This window comes from Pangasianodon hypophthalmus, chromosome 1, assembly GCF_027358585.1.
Source record: "Pangasianodon hypophthalmus isolate fPanHyp1 chromosome 1, fPanHyp1.pri, whole genome shotgun sequence".
Taxonomy (NCBI): domain Eukaryota; kingdom Metazoa; phylum Chordata; class Actinopteri; order Siluriformes; family Pangasiidae; genus Pangasianodon; species Pangasianodon hypophthalmus.
Genome location: NC_069710.1, coordinates 6806582 through 6826841, shown reverse-complemented (window position 1 = coordinate 6826841; position 20260 = coordinate 6806582). Strand labels below are relative to the sequence as shown.

Below are 20260 nucleotides of genomic sequence, written 5' to 3'. Positions count from 1 at the left end.
AATTAATAGAAATTGTTAACTGGATTCATAATTCCAAAGGTTGTGCAAATGATTGTGTTAGTGAAATACAACTGTAGCAGTGAGCTGGTATCGAATGTCTTAAAATAATATCTCTATTTTGTTTTAGTTGTAGCTTTTAGATTTTTGTAGCCTGTTTTTTCCCTAAAAGCAAATAATTACACAATGCACTGAATTTTGGGCTCTGTGATGTTATGCAATTGCAAAAATTGATTAGGCACTGGGCACTTGAATCATCTTAGAACTATAGCAGTGAGTAGATTGTATGTTTTACCCCTATTGGGGTAAGGAAGGACGCCGCTTTCCTTTCCTTACCAAGATTGGTCATTTCATGGCAAGGCTGATGTGTGACACATCACGGATGTCAGTGGTCAGCTGTTGTGTTTATCACGTTTAAATGAGTACAGTCCCATTGGAAACACCCTCATCCCAACCACATAAATACAGAAGCTGGAAATTCCACTGTGACTACTTTTCAACAGTTTCATTAAACCAGATCTTGTCAAGTTGTCAACAGCCCATTCTAAGCAATTTCCATTCAACAACTGAGAATAAATATATCAGCAGTACATATTTGGTGTCATAAAAACACACCAGTGTTGTCTCACATCTGAGTCTGTCCATCACTGCGGTCTCATTTAAAGCGTTATATCCTCACTCCTTAACAAGCTAGTGAAATATAGTGTGGTCACTGTTAACATGCTTTCACTTGTGCCTCATTAAAGGGAACTACACACAGGGTAGTACTTTACACTAGTTCATCAGTCTCACAATGAAACCGCCCGGGCAAATTAGCTCCTCTATTCCATTCGTAAGTCTTTCATATCTGGCCTGAAATTATACGCAGATTTATTACTTAATTGGTTCAGAAAGACTCAAGTGAATTAGAAATTAGGCCTTTCAGTATCGACTGAGAATTTACCTCGGCGTCACCATAACATGCAGAAAAAGCCTGAGCTGCTCCATAAAAGGATCTTTCACCTTTCGTCTTGTTTGTGTTAATTAAATCTCATTTTGATTGTATTTTATGTCAGTTAGCTTCATTACCTTTATCTAAACAATGCCCCTATGAACCAGAAGACTCTCTGTAAAGCAGGAGCTTTAGTAGAAGTACCATTAGTATTTTCTCTGTAATCCTTTAAATATACACTCACTGTCCACTTTATTAGGAATACCTGTACACCTACACATTCATGCAGTTATCTAATAAGTCAACATGTGGCAGCAGCGCAATGCAAAAAAAAAAAAATAAATCCTGCAGATACAAGTCAAGAGCTTCATGTTCACATCAAACATCAGGATGAAGAAAAGATGTGGTAGTTGCATGGATGTTGGTACCAAATGGGCTGGTATGAGTATTTCAGAAACTGTTGATCTCCTGGGAATTTCACACACAAGAGTCTCTAGAGTTTACACAGACTGGTGTGAAAAACAAAAAAACATCCTGTGTGGGCTGAAACACCTTGGTGATGAAAGAGATCAGAGGAGAATGACCAGACTGGTTGGAGCTGACAGGAAGTCTATTACACCACAGAGCTAAATAATCATTATTCACAACTCAAAAGTGTATAAATAGTACAAGTAGTGGATAAATTTGTATGTTTAGGTTGTGAATAACGATTGGCTGATTAGATAAATGCATGAATGTGCAGGTGTACAGGTGTTTCTAATAAAGTGGACAGTGAGTGTCTATTACATTTGTAGAAATGTCTTAAAAGTGTTTTTTTTTAAGGGCGGGTATTTAAAAAGTATTATTATAATATAAGTAATAAAATAGAAAATAAACAATTATGATGTGATGTGATACATCTTGATATGAAGCACAGTTACCACCCAGAAGATGATTATTTTCCCATAATAGCATGTCCTGCCATGTTTTATTCCTCTTATACCACAGCAATTTGACAAGGATTATTTTATTAATGAATGACACATTGTGCTTTTTAACCATTTATAGTTACATTTAATATTGCGGAACGTCTGCAAGACAAGTTAGTTATGTTAAAGCAGCTGTAAACAGCACCTCTTTTTTTCCGTGTCTTTAATCTTTCCTCTGTCCTGAATACTTTCCCATGGTAGAAAACTGAATGAAGTAGATTACATGGAGCATCCACTACACAAGTCTCTGAGAATGAGCTGTTAGTGTAGAAATGCTACCACATTAGATAGAGTGCATTAAAATAAACCTGCGTTTTGAATTACAGCTGGAAATACTGTCAGAGTTGCTCTAACAGAAAATTCAGTCAGATTTGAGAATCCAATGACACTGTGGTACAACATCCAATATAACACATGTACAATACAGTACACACAATGGTGTATAATGAAGTATAATATCTTTTTTTCCCTCATACATGTTTATTTACATTATTACATTATTTCATATATATTTATTTACATCATTTGGCAGACACATTTATCCAGACCAATGCAGAAAACACGAAATGATACAAAGTACTCAGAGAATATGTACTATCATAACCTTAAAATACAGTAGACTAATGCTGGTTTGCATATGTGCACTCTATTTAAGCTAAACAAATATCACTGAGGCCCCCTTGAGGACCAAGTGCAAATTGCAAAATCAAAAATTTTGCACAATTACATGCTGTGAGCAATGCTTGATGGCATTCAGTGAAGCTCAGTGCAATGCTTTCCTGAACATTCAGGAGGAAAAGTGAATCATCACATGCAGTATTAAAGAACAGCTCCCTGTTTCATAGAGGTCTCTTACACACTAAACACAGAGGCCCTTGCCTCGTGCCATAAGATTAGAGGCAAAGATAAAAACATTTTAAATTAGTTATGAAGCAGCAGTACTCTGTGCGATGGCTAGATTTTAGTGCGTTATAAAATATTCATTCTGTTGATGTGTTTATTCTTTGGAAGGTATTTGAAAAATACACATGAAATTTTGGTGAATCTCATAATGGACAGCTCCACATGTTTCTTCTTCTCCACTTTTGGAAAATTGAATGTAGCTTATTTATTTCGACTTCATATTGTCCCATTAAATGTAATGCAAATCATATTCAGCAGGTGCAGTAAGATCCTTTAAGAACAAAGTCGTCTTAGTATGTAATGTGACCTCCATCTGAAACAAAAATCTCGAGTTAGAAACTTAAGTTACGCATACACACAGCACTAAAAAGACATCAAGTATCAAATTTTGGAAGAAATGCTAAGCTGTTGTGTTGTACACTAATAGTAGTACCACTGCATGTAAAACATGTATAGCATCTTCGTAAGAACTGGAATTATTAGCTGTATTAATATGTATTAATAACTGTGTCATTTGAAATATCATTATTATTATTATAATATTGACTTGACAGGATTGTCTAGTTCGATAAAGAAATTATTACAATACCAGAAAAGTAAACCACAAAGGAAGACCATGATATCAGACCATATTGCTGCTATACTACACAATAGTTTACAGTTTACAGCCCATGTTCAGTGTATTTATTGTCCTGTGTATTTATTGTCTTGTGTATTTATTGTTTTGTGCATTTTTTTGTCCTGCACACATCTCACACTGTTGTGTATTTGCACTTTGTGTAGTCTTGCATACTGTTGTGTTGCACGATGGTCCTGGAAAAACGACATTTCATTCCAATATATACAAGTAATATAGAGGAATGACAGTAAAAACCCACTTAACTTGACTTGACTGTTGTGCAGAAAGTACGAAACAATTTGAGAATTCGCAGAATAAAAATCATACAATTGATAAGCTACCTAGGTGTACTGAATAAAGTAGCCACTGTGAGTAACAATAGAGTAGGAAATAATATATGCACACAGACAGATGAGAAATTAAAGATAAATTAAAGGATGTTAAAGGACAGTCCGACATAAGGTATCCACAAATTGTTCCTTCAGTTCTAAAACATGTAACACATCACTCCAAAATCTCTCCCAGTGGTGTTCAATTAAGTTGAGATCTGGTGACTGTGAAGACCATCATAGGATACAGGTGATCAGTCAGAATACGTGTTTCATTGATTTGCAGTGATGCTTCCTTCTAAGGGAACAAGTGGACCCAAATAATCATCAATAACCACTTTATCCTTTCAGGGTCACAGTTGATCAAGAGCCTATCCTGGGCGTGAGGCAGGAATAGATGCTGGATAACACACCAGTTCATCTCAGGGCACTGTGCACAAACATTTGCATACTCCCTCATGAATAGGGCAATCTAGAGTTGCCAGTCAACTTGGGGGGAATATTTTTGGGAAATGGAAGAAAACCCGGTACTCCAAAGGAAACCAGCATGGACACAATGCTTCCCACAGCAAAGCAGAGCCACTGTTTTTTTCTTTTAATGCGACCCATGTATATATACAACTTCTTCAAGGCTGTTGGAAGACCAGCATGCCAGCTGACTCCTCATCAAGCTGGTTATGAGAATATCAAGTGCATGCAAAACTGCCATGAAAGTTTCTATTAACTACTTGATTTTCCTAAAAAGATTTTATTATATTTATATACTCTTTATGGTTAAAAGTATGTGGACACGTGACCATTGGGCACATATGTGGTTCTTCCCCAAACTGGAACCACAAAGCTGGAAGCACACAATTGTCTAGACTGTCTCTGTATGCTGTAGCATTAGGATTTCCCTTCACTGGAACTAAGGAGCGTAAACCTGTTCCATCATGACAATGCCTCTGCGCACAAAGCAAGCTCCATGATGACATGGTTTGCCAAGATTGGAGTGGTAGAACTCAAGAGCCCTGACCTCAACCCCACAGAACAACACTGGGATTAATTGAAATTAATTGAAAAACTGTGTGCCAGGCCTCCTCACCCAACATCAGTGTCTGACCTCACTAATGCTCAAAGCCACATTCCAAAATCTAGTGGAAAACCTTCCCAGAAGATTGGAAGCTGTTATAGCAGCAAAAGGGGACCAACCCAACTATATTATTGCCGTTGGTTTTGAAATGGAATGTTCAACATGCTTGGCCAAGTAATACTTTTGGCCATATAGTATAGCTTTAATGTCTTCTCAATTATTCTAAAATGTTTAAAATACTAAAAATAAAAACTCACGTGAGTATCTATATTTATAGCGAATCAATCTGATACAGTTTGCGATTTTAGTGTTACAAGGTTCTATCTGGGTTAAGAATGAATGAGAGATAAAGCATTATAAGATATTAAGATCAATAATATAAGTATAATAATAGGAGAAGAAAACAGCAGTGGTGATCAGTGTAGCAATCTTAAGTGATGTCAGTATCTGTAGCAATAAATCCAAAAGCTCGTGCAATACTAGGGCGTGAAAGAGGAACTGGAGTTCTTGTGCATATGTCAAAACAAAGATGTTTTTCCCCTCGATTACAGGAGCATGTGGCTTTGTGGTGCCGACAGTGGAAGAGTGGCGCCAACAGATTCTAAGAATGACAAAGTCAGTCTCAGTACAAAACAGAGCAAATTTTGAATGAACAGACAGTATTTGTCTTTTAAATTCAGAGAAAAAAGAAACACTGATTTCCAGTCTGTCTGCAAGTCATCGTCAGAGCCCAACATAAGCAATCTTGAATCTTGTCCATGCTGTTGCAAATCCTCCACATTGCATTACTGTAAAATAAACAGCTGTCTGGTTGCTCTTCTTCTTCTTTAATTAAACTACAGCTTGTTCAAAATGCAGCAATCCACATTATTACCACTAGCTACCCTGGCTGCCTATTAAACTCCACATTAACTAAAAAGCCCTGCTCATGAAGTTTAAATTTCTGAATGCTTTAGATCTGGTGTATATTGCTGATATCCTAAAGCAGTCTAGCCCATCCTGAGCACTTCATTCAGCTGAGACAGACCTACTGTTCATCCTCAGCCTTAAACTTTGAGATGTTGGAAATAGAAAATAGAAAGTACTATATTATTATTATTATCATCATTATTTTCTCTTTTTCTTACTCTCTTAGTTACTTTAACTTGGCAAAATCAAGACTGAAGAAGAATATGGGAAAATGTCACACCTCAAAAGTATAAGTTTTATTTATATAATAAAACAAAAATACATACCTCTCTTTAGTGATTCATTGCCTTCAGCTTTCTTCCCCTGAACCTTGCAAGAGGTAGACAAAGACATTAGCTAAAAGTATGTCTGTACATACATCCTATTACACCCCAGTACTAAATAATCATTATTCATGACTTAAAAGTGTATAAATAGTGTATAAATAGTATAAATAGCATATAAACCCTACTATATAAATTGTATAGATAGGGTATAAATGTGTATGTTTAGGTTGTGAGTAGTGATCATTTATTTTCTTTTGAGTAATATGTTCTAAGCACTTAATAGACCTAAAAGATCATTATTCATAACCAAAAAGTGTAAATATATATAGTGTATAAAAAGTATAAATTGTTTATAAACTCTACTGTATAAATAGTATAGAGTGTACAGTATAAATGTGTATTCTTAAGTTGTGAATAATATCATAATAATCGTTTATTTCTTCTGAGTAATATGATGTTGTAAGCACTTAATAGACCCAAATGATCATTATTCATAACCCACAAGTGTATAAATAGTGTATAAAATGTATAAATAGTGTATAAACTCTACTATATAAATAGCATAAATGGTGTATCATTTAGTTCTAGCGAATAATATGATAATGGAAGCATGTACATAATCTTACACAGTAGAACTAAATGATCGTTAGTCACAACTTACAAGCTATAAAAAGAAAAAGCATGTAATGTATTACCTCCAGGCTTTGCACAGGACTGGACATAATTTCATAATCCTGAGCTTCAAAGTCTTTGTCTTCATGTTGCTTCGTGTTAAAGAAGAAGAGGTAAATTAACATGTGACAGGCAAATGAATAAAAAGATGTCACTCATATATGTATAGGTATGTATAAGAATGCAAATTAGTGCTATACATACTTGTATATTTGGTTTTTTCATGCTTACATATGGACTTTCAGACCTCCTGGACACTGAGAACATTTCACATTCTAAAAAAAAAAAGGAAGTTATGCAAATTCATAGAATGCCATTAACTGTAAGCTTGATAGCGTGGTATCAGAACAAGCATCATTCATCAGATCAGTTATCATTTACTCCTTGTGCAAATTCAATAAACTGGAAATATTCATTGAATGACTTACTTTGTTTCTGTTGCCTGAACACATTCAGAGCCATACAAGCTAATGCAAGCAGCGATCCCAAAAATATCAGCCACGCAAATGAGCTTCTGCTGTGGAGCAGAAAGATTCAATGGAAATAATAAAACACATTGGGTTTATATACAGCACAGTACAATATAGTCACATCCTACAAATATTCAATGATGCAAAACAAGAACCCATGAAAAACCTTTTTTTCTAATAGTATACAGTGAGAAGTAGTTAAAAAGTGTATTTAAACTCTTTCAGGGATTCAGAGAAGTAGGATTTTACAATTACATTTACAGCATTTGGCAGACGCCCTTATCCAGAGCGACTTACATTTACAGTATGTCATTCTTATACAACTGAGCAGTTGAGGGTTAAGGACTTTGCTCAAGGGCCCAGCAGTAGCAGCTTGGTGGTGCTGGGGATTGAACGCATGACCTTCCAATCAGTAGACCAACATCTTAACCACTGAGCTACCATTGCCATTTTACCTCTCCCAGTTGGGTGTACTCCTCTGTACAGTGATGTGAACAGGTATCTGTTCGTCTCCTGCTGAGCACCAGTACCATCCTGTGTTGTTCATTGTCAGCTTGCTCATGGTCACAGTAAAACCCCCGTCCATACTGCTGAGCTGAACCAAGGCACCACTCATGGTTCCAGTAGTTTTCACACATGTGCCAGTCATCTTACACCATGCTATTGGTTTCTTGGTTTGATGATGGCAGGAAATCACCACATGGCCGCCCTCATATCCAGTTACCATCTGATCATCCACATACAGCTCAGGAGTAGCTGAGAGGAATACAGAAAGGATCAGATTTTTAAAAATTTCTTCTTGCTTACATGCTGTCTTTGTCAATAAAAATGAAAAAAAAGAGACATTATTACCACTACAGTGGCGGACAAATCATCAGGACAAGAAGATTATGTGTTTTTTTTTTATTCATCGTCGTCCAGTTGATAAGTAGGTTCAATAGGTTTACCTTGATTCCATAATATAGCACACTACTTGAATTTCAAGGATCAAGCATCAGGAACAAAATAAAGTGAGGTGCTAAGACTCCATAAAACTCTTCTGCTAGCACAACACCTCACAGTGAAAGGCTCGAATAATATCGTTTATGTGTGATATAAAGAGAAAAAAACAGCTCATAGCCAAGTGTTCGCAAATGACTTGGTGACTCTTTGTGGACGGTGCAAACATGATGTGCCTCAGTTTCTTAGAAAACGATACAGACTAGGCCAAATGTGTGTCTGTATTAATGCTCTTCACTAGTTAACTAGCTTGTCATATGCTTTATGGGCAAAGGTTTGTGGACATAACACCCATATGTGAGCCTTTGACAAACTGTTTACACAAAGTTGCAAGCATACAATTGTCTAGAATGTCTTTGTAGTTTGTAGTTTTAAAATTTCTCTTCCCTGGGACTAAGAGGCTCAAACCTGTTCCACCATGACAATGCTGCTGTACCCAAAGTGAGCTCCATGAAGACATGGTTTGCCAAGTTTGGTTTGGAAGAACAAGAGTGTCCTGCACAGAGCCTTGATCTCAACCCCACTAAACACCTTTGGGATGAATCGAAATGCCAACTGACCGCCAGGCCTCCTCACCCAACATCAGTGTCTGATCTCACTAATGCTCTTGTGACTGAATGAACTCAAATCCCCACAGCCATGCTCCAAAATCTAGTGGAAAGCCTTCCCAGAAGAGTGGAGGTTATTATAACAGCAAAGGGGGAATAAATCTGGAATGGGATGTTCAACCTGCACATATGGGTGTGATGGTCAGGTGTCCACAAACTTTTTGGCCAAATACTTTACTATAGCTACTACATATTAACCTGGTCAAATAGGTTTCCAGGCAACCAAAACAAACAACTGGGCACATTTGAGTGCTCAGTTGCTAGCGAATGAGTTTATGATTTCTCCTCTCCAGTACCAAAATGTAGATTTAGGGCATTTTCACATTTGACCCAAATACTTCAGTCCAGACCTAAGATCAGTTCTTGGCTTGTCATCATCGCAGGTTGGTTTTAATTTAATTTTAACTTTGTCTACAGAAGAAAAACCTCAAGTGTGAAAATACCCAAGTTCATATTTCAAGAACACAAATGGATAGTGCATGGTAATCTCACCTTTTTTGACTTTTAGTTGAAAGGATGTCTTTACATCAAGGCCAGGGGTTTTAACAGAACACCAGTACTGACCAGCATCACTAGTTGTTACATTCTTCATAGTCACAGTAAATATTTGCTGGGTTTGGTCATCCGAAATGGACAGCATCCTGTGTTTCGTTTGCATAACATCTTTGCAAAAAGCCCATGTCCTTCCAAAACATAGGTACTTTGGATGATTAATATATTCTGCATTATATAAACAAGGAATGACGATGGACTTTCCTTGTTGTACAGGCACATTATCCACTGTGAAGACAGCCTGAGTAACTGCAGGAGCAAGAAAGAAAAAAACAACAGAATTTTATAATATAAATCTGTAGAGCAGAATTAATACATATAAACAGAGTTATTGTGGGCCACTGATGATAAATGTTCATACATCAATTAGACAATGACAGTTTTCCTTTTGTTCAGTTTGAATAAATCTTACATTTTTTTAATCCCATCTGTTACTATTCATACAGAAAGTATGCATCTTTCCCCCCAAATCTCACACAGATACATTGGATAATCTTGCTTTATAGAGAAAATTTTTTGTAATTGATTACAGTCGGGTCCATAAGTATTTGGACAGTGACAGAGTTTTTTGTAATTTTACATCTGGACACCATCACAATGGATTTGAAATGAAGATGTGATTGAAGTGTAGACTTCCAGCTTTAATTCAAGGAGTTTAACAGAAATAATGCATTAACCGATTTGGAATTACAGACATTTTTTCGAGTCCCTCCATTTTCACAGGATCAAAAGTAATTGGACAAACTAACATAATTATAAATATAAGGATTATTTTTAATACTTGGATGCAAATCCTTTGCAGTCAATGACTTCCTGAAATCTGCAACCCATAGACATCACCAAAGGCTGAGTTTATTCCCTTGAGATGCTTTGCCAGGTCTTTACTGAAGCTGCCTCCAGTTACTGCTTGTGTGTGGGTCTTTCTGCCTTCAATTTTGTCTAAATGAAATGCATGCTCAATTGAGTTGAGGTCAGGTGACTGACTCGGCCATTTAAGAACATTTAATTTCTTGCCTTAAGAAGCTCTTAGGTGTAAAAAAAATGGCTGTAATTCCTAAACAGTTAATGCAGTATTTATTTTTTTAATAATTAAAGCTGAAAGTCTACACTTCAATGTTGATTGCTTCATTTCAAATCTATTGTTGTGGTGTACAGAGGCAAAATTACAAAAATTGTGTCACTGTCCACATACATATGGACCCAACTGTAAATTGTGCTAAGGAATCATGGCTAATTTTGACATCTTGATCTTCCCATTTCTCTCAGCATCTGCCCGTTATAACCGACTGTCTCCCCAATATTAGAAAGTAGAAACCTTCTACTTATGCAAAATAATATTTTGTTCTCATTATCACTAAGCTACCACAGCCCATAAAGTGGCTTGCATAAATATTCACCCCCCTTTGAACTTTTCCACATTTTGAAGTGTTACACCTTGTAATTTAAATGGACTTAATTGGGATTCTATGCCACGAATCTACATAAAATTGTCCATAATATTGAAGTGTGTGTGTGTGAGGGTGGGTGTAGGTTGAAGGGTTAGGGGATGATGGATATAGTTTGCAAATTTATTCAGGGCTTGATTTAAAAAAAAATAAAATAAACCACAAACAGAGCACCACTGAATCTATTATTTCAGCAATCAAGTGGCCAATTTCCAATTAGTAATACAATGAAATGTAGAGAAGTTCAAGAGGGTTCAATACTTATGGAACTGCACTATGACTACATGTTATGGACAGGACAAGACAAGAATGGCTACATTGTGCAAATGCAACGTGTGTCAGATAGCTGAAGCTTTTGAACATCTGTGCATTATGTACCTTCTGTGCATTATAGGTCCTGAATGCTGAAAAGTGGAAAGAGAAAATAAATATGAACTTGCACTGTGAGCAGTCTAATTCGGAGTCTGTTCCATTCATTCAGCACTTTTCAGTATGCTGTACCATTAAGAGAAGGGCTTTAGTCTCTGTAATTGCCTGCATTCACAGTCAGGCCACACTGGGCCTGTATTCTTATCCTTTTCATAACAACCTGAAAGCCGCTCTGCACCATGTTTCTCTGAGCCTCTAGAATTTGTACTTCACCCATCATCCCTCAAGATACAAGAAAGACATGCATGGATACTTTTTTCTGTCCTGGCAACCAGGTGGTGGAATGAACTTCCCTTATCTTCAAACCAAGACTGAAGACCTACCTCTTCACTAGGTATTGTTTTCATTGTACTAGCTCCTCTCTAACAGGGATTTAGCTGATAGTATTCTTGGATGTTGATCTATTCGTACCAACATAAGGATATGTTTCTGATGACGATATAAGCACGGATGTAAGTTGCTCTAGATAAGGGCATCTGCTTAATGCTGTAAATGTACACTCACTGGTCACTAGAACACCTGCACACCTGCAATTCACCAAATCAGCCAATCACGTGACAGCAGTGCAATGCATAAAATCATGCACTTCAGTTAACATACAACATCAGATTGGGGAAAAATGTGATTTCACTGACTTTAGCCGTAGCATGGTTGTTGAAGCTAAAAGGGCTGCTTTGAGTATTTCAGAAAATGATGATCTCCTGGAATTTTCACACACAAAATACAGAAAACAAAAAACATCCAGCGAGCAGCAGTTCTGCAGGCTGAAACGCCTTTTTGATGAGAGAGGTTAGAGGAGAATGACCAGACTCGTTCGAGCTACCTGGAAGGCTACAGTACCTCAAATAAGCACTCTTTACAACCGTGGTGAGCAGAAAAGCATCTCAGAATGCACAATATGTCAAACCGTGAGGTAGATTGGCTAAAACAGTAGAATACCACATCACGTCCCACTTCGGTCAATCCAGAACAGGAATCGGAGGCTACAGTGGACGCAGACTGAACCAAACTGGACAGTTGAAGATTGGAAAATGTTACCTTGTCTTTTTCCTATCTTCAGTGTAAAAAAAGTGTAGATTCATGGTGGTATGTTTGTACCAGATGGTTTTGAGTCTCAGGACTTAGACAGAACCCTAAAATGCGCAACAGTACTTTGTATCTTGCCTCTTTTTTTGAGTCATATAAAGCATCTACCAAAGGAATAAATGTGTTTTTGTACCTGGCCTTCCTGTTTTCCATCCTTGCAGTTTAGTCATTATAGTTCTGCTGGTGAAGACCTCTAATGGATTGTAGTTTTGGTAAAAGTCTGCAGTTGCTGAAAGGTATTTTGAGGCCAGTTTTTACCCTTCATTTAATAAGCATATGGCAAAAAAATTTTTATGTACAGTGCATATTTTGATTCACATATTGTGAAATAATTTTTTTCACCATTATTTCCTGTTTTGTATAGCGCTCATTGTTACAGCATGTTTTCTTTCTGTGATGATTTCTTTGCAATCTTCCTACCTGCAGAATGATCACCATTAACAGGTCACCCATTTCTTTAAGACTTTCGTAAAAGTAAAGCGTGAACAGTGTTTGATGGAAGGAAACAACACAATCTGTGTGTAACCACAAAGCCTGGGCTTCAGGAATAAAATGAAAGGAAGGTGTTACAATACCATAACACTTACTGAGAAGTGTGATATTTCACTGGAGTCTACACCCATTTCCTCATTTCATGACAAATCAAAAGCATAAACTTAGACTTTAAACTTCTAAACTTAAAATGAACTATTTTTCTAACAATTTGCCATCATGGGATACTTTTGCTGTTTATATTACTACAGTAATAGAATTCATCCAAGCTGTCATAAGACCTCATTACTGACCTTATCATTTTTAGCACAAATACTGCAGATGTTTTAATAGTTTTTTTTTTAAATAAAGTTTTTTTTATAATTATTAACTAAAGTCTTTTCCAGTGATCAAACAAAATCAAACAAAAAAGATTTCCCTACAGAAAATACACAAAGAACAATCATATTTCTCTTACCTGAAAGCTTTCCTGTGATGAATAACATTAGAAGGAACAACTCCGTCATCATCATCTTGTGAGCGTGAGAAGTGTGTCAAGTGAACAGCTACGCTTCCTCTCTGGCTGTTTAAACTCCTTCTCTGCCCACTCAATATGAGTGTACTTTGGTGACAGCACATGTTTAGATCACATGTTTCTGTAACATTACATATCTGTTATGTCACTCAATTTATCCACTGATTTTTTATATCGATATTCATCATGTACCGTCTGTTTTCTGATTTCCAGATGAGGAGGAAATAAAATGTGTTTTTGAGGCTGATCACTAGATCAGGAACTTTTTGTGAGGAGAATCCTTTTTTTTTTTTTTTTTACTTTTTATCCCACCAACATATTAAAGAAGGGTCCAGTGTCAGTGCTTTGTTACAGAGCTAAGGCAGTTCCTTAAACTTTTCTCTCACAGGAAAGTTTTCAGAACAGAGGAGTTTGCGCTTTCTAGCGTAAGTGATACAAGAAACTAACATTTCACAGATGTTCCACAAAATTAAAGGTAACACTGAACAGATAAAAAGTATTGTCATTTTTTAAAACATAAAAATTGGCAAATTGTTGCAAGATAAGATGATAAAACAGTTTGGGGTTTGCTGTTATAAGAAATTAATCAAGGATAGAGTGGTGTGATGTGAAGCAGAGAGCTGTTACTGCCCTGAAGTTAAATATTTTCCTGTAACAGCACACCCAGTTGTGTTTTATTCCTCTTACACACAACAATTTGCCAATAGCTGCGTTTTTACTTCAAATGTTGTGAAACAGTTTTTGTCGAAAAAAATGGGATTTATGCAAAAAAAAAAAAAAAAATGTCACATGACAATTGACAAGTGCCTGGAGAACAATAGATGGCCACACCCTTTGCGATTAATGTAATCGCAGTAGTTTAATTGGACCTCGCTACATTCGGGAGCCTGATATAACGCTGCGTTAATTTTCCATTAATAGCTTGTGCACACAGCATATACACATCGATGGACAGTTTTACTAACCCTGAAAGTCTCCCCCCCCTCTTCTCTGCACTCGGCGCAGGTTGCCAGGACGATGGCGTTCCACTTGGAGGTCGGAACCAGTGGTCAGTAGCAACCTGTGATGGGTGCAACATCAGGACCAATAAATTGGCACAGCATCTCAAATGTGGGCCGTGACATTCTAAAATGCTGCAGCCACAAACTTTCTGTAAAGTGTACTGCGTGGTCTCCATCGGCTTTGTCGCAAAGAGCACTATCAGATGACCAAATGCTCCATTCTGACATCGTCTTCTGATATTTCGTACAATTGTAATTATTTGTGAAATTAAAATGACAGTAAGCTGGCCAAAATTAATGAATTTTCTCAATACTCCCTCCATTTTACAAAGATTTGAGGACGTACGGGATGAAAAAGGTATACAGTTTGTGACATACAAAAAATTATGTATGGAAAAGGCTCAAGGGCAGATTTCTTTTACAATACCAAAACTCATGTGACAATTTGTTTTTTTTAAGCATGATGTCATCATGCACAACATTTTACCAGTAAAAGAGCAACTGGATGGAAACGGGGGGACACGGAAAATTTCGTCACTTTTTTTCACTTTTTCGATAACAGAACAGGACAAAAAGTGATGGAAACTTGGCTTACATTACTTTCCTTAGTGACATACTAAATGTTTTGAAATATGTGGGTTTTTTTCCCCCAGAAAATGAATATTTGCTCATTTTATTTTCACTAACACATTAATACGTTAGACATAAAATAAACTTTAAGGACAATTTTGATTTATTAAAAAAAAAAAAAAACAGGTTAGGCATCCTAACATGTCTGCACAGTGCTATAATTTAGAAAACTGATAGGTTGTAAGTATGGGAACTGATATCATTTAGGAAAGTATTAGGGAAAAAAAAGATGTGCGTTGGTGTGGGAGAGAATATTCTTCCCCTTTTTGATGATGGTCAGTGTCAGTGTACAATTCTGAAGCTTTTGCGTAATCAGCCTCATGCTGCTTACGCAATAGCGCCACGTTAGAGTGATGACAAAACAGCAGTTTATAAACACAAAAAGCTGATGCACAAAAAAGAGACTTCAGAGAAAAAAACATGACATACATTCGGCCTGACACGATTTACACTTGGCAATATGAACACTTTTTATTATTATCTTATAAAAATACATCAGTTGAATTGCAAACACACAAACATAAAAGAGCACAAAGCTCCACTGAGTGGAAATGCTACAAAGCTGCCCAAGCACGATAATACTGTTAAAATAGGAAATCCTTCATTTGACACGTAATAAGACATGGACAGGACAAAACGATACAAAGCTTTCTGTAAAAACACTTCATAATTGTCATCATGCAAGAATAAGATTTCAAAATGGCACATTGTGGCTCTGACCTCCGGGTCAGAAAACATCTTAAAATAAACATTTAACTATTTTTAACAACATACTTTATTTTTTTGCAATACTTCATTATATAATAAATCTTTACATACATATATAATCTATATAAACAAGGCATACTGTTGTAATTACCCAATTGTGGATATGATTGTCATATTCATTAAAGCCGGCTTTACACTGTATGATTTCCGGCCTGATTTTGCTTTAGCAGACAAAAATTGCACGTTGTACAATATTTTTTGTCATGTCTTGTGATCATCTGTCTTACGCTTGACATGTACGAAAGCAGTGGCAACGTGAGCAGCATTGTTCACATGCTAACCTGTGTACTTTATGTACGTCTGGAGGATTAAAAGCCATATCCACTACATGGTACTTTAGAGCCAAAACATCTCTGTCTATCTGGTTTCCAAGTCAAACTGTAAAATGTTAGCCGTTTTCAGCAAGCTCTGTTGAAACTTTCTGCTGTCATCATGATTGTCGTCATGAGTCTCAAATCATAAACTCTGACCTTACATTCAAAAGTATTTACTAATCTAGAAAATGGAAGCGTACCATTAATTTCTGAGGCCGTGCACAAGCGACACTCCGAACGACCGCAGGATATGTGCGGCGGCCATCTTGCGTATGTGAACGCATAGTTAAAAGCAAGTATAATCCATCATTTTGAATGCCTATTATGTATATTACATGCTCACTGGTGGCTGATTCAGCACCCTTGCAACAAAAGACAACAAAGTTCTGGTAGTGTCAGAAAATTGTGATTAAAATCTCAGTGTGATCGCTGCTACGATGCTTGTCTGAAAGGCGTCAAGAGGTGGACGGCGCAAAAATCGCTGGACAGCTACAAATTCAGTAACGGCAATGACGAAACGTAAACAAACCAGGCTAATGGACAGACAAAATACGCTCATCGCCACAAGCTTACTTTCAGTCATGTTTCTGTTTATGCGTCCGCCTTTCCTACACGAGCCCAGATTACACTAATTGGTAAGCGGAACATAGTAATTTTCTTTGATCGCAGTCTTAAATGATCTTTCTTTAACAATCCTCTAAGATGCTCTAATAATCGTTAAAAAACGGCCGAAATCGCACAGTGTAAAACCGGCTTAGGATGGCTATAGTTTCTCCCTTTAGGTCTATTAAATTATATACAGAGAGGAATGAAGAAAGGTCCCTTTCATTTTGGGGTAGAAAGCCTTCTCCACTTCCACTGATTATTTTCTTCAGTTCTTATCTATAAAATGAGGTGTGTGAAACGTATATTGTTTAAAGAATCTGCTCCAGTGAACTGGCAGTGAAAGGCATCAGAGAGGAGCACCAGAGCCAGAAATTCAATCGGAGATCTCACTCCTATCCATCTCCTTGCTTTATTCCTCACACTTTCTGAGGCTCTCTGCTCTGTGACTGTAAAAAAAAAAAAAAGACTCGATCCAGCTTACCCTTGACAGGAATACAGCTCAAAAGTTCCTTAACTTCATTGTCCTGTCACATTTCGAGTGATTGTTCTCATCAGCTTGGCGTTTCTGTGATTGTCAAGGCCATGCAGACTGGGGCTTTTAGGAACAAGGCGAGGAAGGTCAAAGGTCAGTCCTGGGGCGCTGTTGCTCAGCAACGACCGTTCAGGTTGTTTAGGTAGGACAGCAGGAATGTGAGGAGGAGACTGAGAGAGAGACAGGTGGACACACGGAGGGAAGGGGTGCTGGTGGGAGCAGCAGAGCTAACGGTGGACAGTTTGAGCTCGGAGGTCAGGAAGGCAGACAGGGGGACGTGGGACACCAGCGTGGGACTGCCTGAGTTAATGAGAGAGTCGATCTTCTCGGCTTCTTTGCTGCAGGCTTCAATCTGGGGATACACACCGGACACACACTGTGTTTAGCAACAGTATACAGGGCTTTCTATCATTTCAACACACACACACACACTGTGACTAGATGATCAAATCTGAGGTAATATTTGTAAGTCCATTCAACCAACAGATGAAATATGATGCAAGAAAAAGAAATTGTTCACCAGAGACATATTAGCGTGAACAGTAGCAGGGTGGTGTGTATGCTTTGTTTCAATTAAGAGCCGAAGTTAAGGTCTGGGATAACAGTGCTTAAAGTACTGAAAAAAAAAACTAATTTAATTAAAATTTACTTTGATTAAAACCTACCTTAATGAAAGTAAAAGTCAATCTAAGAGTATGGAGGTATTTCAGCACAGGTATTAACATGCAAATAAAAAATTCCTAATTGAAAATTCCTCTGGCAGTAGGTGCTGGTGATAGCCATGTTTTATGACTCAAGGGCATTAAATTACATTTCATACGGCTTAACTATCTGTCTGGGATGTCTGTTTGTTTATCGAATGATTGATTAGTATTTAAACAGCAACAACAATACCATGAACTGAAACATTAAATTATAGTTTTGCTAAAAGTAATTTTAATTTGATCTAAAGTAATTTTCTTTTACCCGGGTATCTCTTTGAAAAAAAGTTCTTAAATTCTTAAATCCAGAATTGGGACACTTTTGCATTTTGGTAACCACTGCGTAAAAAAACAGTGCCACTATTCCTGATTCACTTTCAGCAATGATCATGGATGTACCACATGACCTCATGCACTTGAAGCACGAAGAGGTTGAAGACCAAAAAGGGTAATAACAACGTTGGAATGTTGTGAGGTATTTGTAAAAAAAAAAAAAAAAAAAAAAAAAAAGATCCAAATGGCAGCTTGTGGTTCCTTGTGGAAGAAACAAATTTGTCCTATACTGAATATTACTATATATTGGCAAATTACTAAGCATATGTTGACAAAATATATTAAATTTCTATCACCAGAAAAGCAGAAACATCGCAATGACTAATTATTTACCCGGCCATTAATAACGCTAGTTTGCTTTTAGCTCAGCATTAAGTACTGCAGTAAATCAGTTCAGTAATTCACAATGCAGATGAACTGTACAGATTCTCAAACATCTGCTAGGAAAATGACGCTACAGCAACCTAAGCATTTAACAAATATACATAGTGTTCCTTACGAAACTGGACGAAGAATCATGATCTCAATTCTAAGCCAAAAACTGACTCCTATTTCATCAAGAAGCTCTAATTAGCAGCAAGGCGTATTTGATTGACAAGCTGTCAAAAGGCATCATAGTGCTTGTCTGTCCAACATTATACATATACACTGTGTATATAGAAATCCTGTGTGTGGAACTCTCTCTTCCATGACGTGCATCTGAGTGAAGATAATGGGTTTGACAGCGCAGCAGGCATTCTCCCTGAATTTACTGTGAATGCTGACAAAAGAGCTCAAGGCTCTAGTAAGAGGGGAATAAAATGTATAAGTGTAGAGTGTACACGCAGACCTACAATTGAGGTCAAAAGTTTACATCCCCCTTTCAGAATCTGCAAAATGTTCATTATTTTACCAAAATAAGAGGGATCATACAAAATGCGCGTTGGACAACTGAGGGACTCATATGCAACTATTACAGAAGGTTCAAACGCACACTGATGCTCCAGAAGGAAAAACCGTGCATTAAGAGCCGGGGGGGGGGTGAAAACTTTTTGAATTTGAAGATCAGGGTAAATGTAACTTATTTTGTCTTCTGGGAAACATGTAACTATCTTCTGTAGCCTCTGAAGGGCAGTACTAAGTGAAAAAATACGATATTTAGGCAAAATAAGAAAAATGTACACATCTCCATTCTGTTCAAAAGTTTTCACCCCCCAGCTCTTAATGCATGGTTTTTCCTTCTGGAGCATCAGTGTGCGTTTGAACCTTCTGTAATAGTTGCATATGAGTCCCTCAGTTGTCCTCAGTGTGAAAAGATGGATCTTAAAATCATACAGTCATTGTTGGAAAGGGTTCAAATACACAAAAATGCTGGAAAACCAAAGAATTTGTGGGACCTGAAGGATTTTTCTGACGAATAGCAGGCAGTTTAACTGTTCAGGACAAACAAGGGACTCAGGAACAACTATCACTAAACAAAAAAACACAGCTGTGGATCATTCAGGTAACAACACAGTATTAAGAATCAAGGGGATGTAAACTTTTGAATGGGGTCATTTTTATAAATTCAGCTGTTATTTTCTCTTGTGGACTTTATGTAAACATCTTTTATGTGAAATATCTTATTCAGGTCAGCACTAAATAAACAATAACATGCATTTTGTATGATCCCTCTTATTTTGGTAAAATAATGAACATTTTGCAGATTCTGAAAGGGGGATGTAAACTTTTGACCTCAACTGTAAATACAGACACACACCTGCAGTGGTGTAGGCTGCTGGTCCACAGGTACGATGAGGACCACGATCTCGGAGTCGATGCTCAGGTAGCCGAAGATATCACACTGAGGAACGGAGATGTGCAGACGCAGGACTCTCAGGATGTCATGCACCGTGACCGGCTGATTCTGGTTCAGCTGAAAATATCACACACACACACGCACATACACACGAGCATCCTGTTAGCGCAGGAAAGAGCTAAATAAACACTGACAGGAAAACACTGTGCTGCTGGATAATATTGTGTTTAGCTGAACTTATGTTTTTTTTTTGTTTTTTTTTTTTATTTCATGCTTA

The 20260-nt window shown here is 37.2% G+C and overlaps 2 protein-coding genes across 4 annotated transcripts in view; both read right to left on the bottom strand.

The window, feature by feature from the left end:
* Positions 1–1932: 1932 nt before the first annotated feature.
* On the bottom strand, positions 1933–14044 carry si:ch1073-59l16.1 (polymeric immunoglobulin receptor). Of its 3 annotated transcripts, none has more exons than XM_053232666.1 (8): positions 13265–14044; positions 9296–9604; positions 7652–7952; positions 7155–7240; positions 6931–7001; positions 6750–6818; positions 6055–6097; positions 1933–3112 (listed from the first exon to the last, which is right to left on the bottom strand). In XM_053232666.1, exons 1-8 carry the CDS (start codon positions 13317–13319, stop codon positions 3090–3092), a joined length of 957 nt encoding a protein of 318 aa, XP_053088641.1. In that variant the 5' UTR covers positions 13320–14044; the 3' UTR covers positions 1933–3089. The 3 variants fall into 3 exon arrangements, with proteins under 3 accessions (XP_053088641.1, XP_053088646.1, XP_053088639.1); XM_053232671.1 differs by lacking the exon at positions 13265–14044 and adding an exon at positions 12449–13258 and having other exon boundaries at positions 7155–7243; XM_053232664.1 differs by having other exon boundaries at positions 2012–3112; positions 7155–7243; positions 13265–14043.
* Positions 14045–15122: 1078 nt separating this feature from the next.
* The window catches only part of reck (reversion-inducing-cysteine-rich protein with kazal motifs), a 61397-nt gene continuing 56259 nt past the window's right edge, over positions 15123–20260 (bottom strand). Inside the window, exons 20-21 of the mRNA XM_026914436.3 lie at positions 19945–20100; positions 15123–17524 (exon numbers count right to left, since the gene is read on the bottom strand). Coding sequence (XP_026770237.3) covers positions 17288–17524; positions 19945–20100 — 393 coding nt within the window. The 3' untranslated portion in view covers positions 15123–17287. The remainder of the gene's footprint in view (positions 17525–19944; positions 20101–20260) is intronic.